The sequence below is a fragment of the Monopterus albus genome, unplaced genomic scaffold, assembly GCF_001952655.1.
Source record: "Monopterus albus unplaced genomic scaffold, M_albus_1.0 scaffold155.1, whole genome shotgun sequence".
NCBI lineage: Eukaryota > Metazoa > Chordata > Actinopteri > Synbranchiformes > Synbranchidae > Monopterus > Monopterus albus.
The window spans coordinates 276441-277670 of NW_018128035.1; the positions used below are offsets into that span (position 1 = coordinate 276441).

General features: G+C 42.5%; 1 protein-coding gene across 1 annotated transcript in view; it reads left to right on the plus strand.

Annotated features, from left to right (window-relative positions):
• The window catches only part of ccdc135 (coiled-coil domain containing 135), a 13777-nt gene continuing 12547 nt past the window's right edge, over positions 1-1230 (plus strand). The window contains exons 1-2 of the mRNA XM_020615004.1: positions 1-148; positions 968-1141. Of these exons, the coding sequence (XP_020470660.1) occupies positions 1005-1141 (137 nt within the window). The 5' untranslated portion in view covers positions 1-148; positions 968-1004. The remainder of the gene's footprint in view (positions 149-967; positions 1142-1230) is intronic.

A 1230-nucleotide genomic window follows, 5' to 3' on the forward strand; every position in this document is an offset into this window, starting at 1 on the left:
ACGTCACGACGTGTTGCTGTTACGCTGTTACCATGAACACGGAGCAACCAAAACGCTCCAGGTTTTAGTCAGAATTAACGTTAGATTAGCTAAACGTAAAATAACATGATTTCCAAACAAAAAGCCTGTTAATTCTCAGGCAGCCTGGGTGAGTAGGACTTGGCGTTCAAAGGAATAGTTGACTAGTTTTTGTAATGACAGACCGGACTAGACCTTTAGTTGAGTTATTCCACATTTTGACGTTGACTTAATTAACGCGAGCTTCGTTCACATTTCACATCATTTCCACATTTATTAAAGTGGTCGAAAAAGTAAACGTACAAATACAACACTAGAAACAGCAGTACGCCGTATCAGAGGTGGTCATGCAGAAAAGTGTCCGTTTATTTGATGTATTATCGTGTATGTCATTAGAGATAGTTATTGCTGACTTTTCTGTTGTAGTTGGCGTTAGCTGCTTGACGTGGAGCTAGTTTTAACTAGCCTTTAACTAGCCTTTAACTAGCCTGCGGTTTGCTGTGACATGTTAGCCCAACATCGCTGTACACTGTAATCATTAAATTCTGTAAAAACTAAAATGTATAAACCCTCGATGGTTCCAAGTCTCTCCCTAACAAATCTGTTGTTTCGTGGTTTCCAAACCTCGTCCCCACTTGCACCGTCACCTACATACTGGTCCCAGTATAGTTGCCCATTAAGCACTAATATTCCCTGTGTAGTTGTTATACGCTGAATTTTCCTCTATAACTTCTGTCTGGACCAGTGACAAGTGCTCCACTTATAAATATTGTATTTTCAATATATTTAAACCCACTGCAGCTGTTCCTTAAATGAGAGAGACCCCCTGAGTTGTATAAACAGATGCTCATCGTGCACAGGTTCACGACAGTTGTGATTCATTGTGTCTCCAAAGATGACAACATCTGTCTTAGGGACTGTTTTCTCTGTGTGTATGTATAAACCTCAGACACACACAAACACATTCAACAAGTTTATACACCAAGATGGAGACTGTGCTGGAATCAGATGATGAGGAGCAACTTGGAAGTGGAGAAACTCTGGAGGAGGGGCATGAAGAGCGGGAGGGGGCTCTCAGTAAGGACCATGTTTCAGGTCCTCACTCAGATCCTCAGGAGCCTCTGTAAGCACACACACACACACACACACACACACACACACACACACACACACACACACACACACACACACACACAGAGAGCGCACACGACC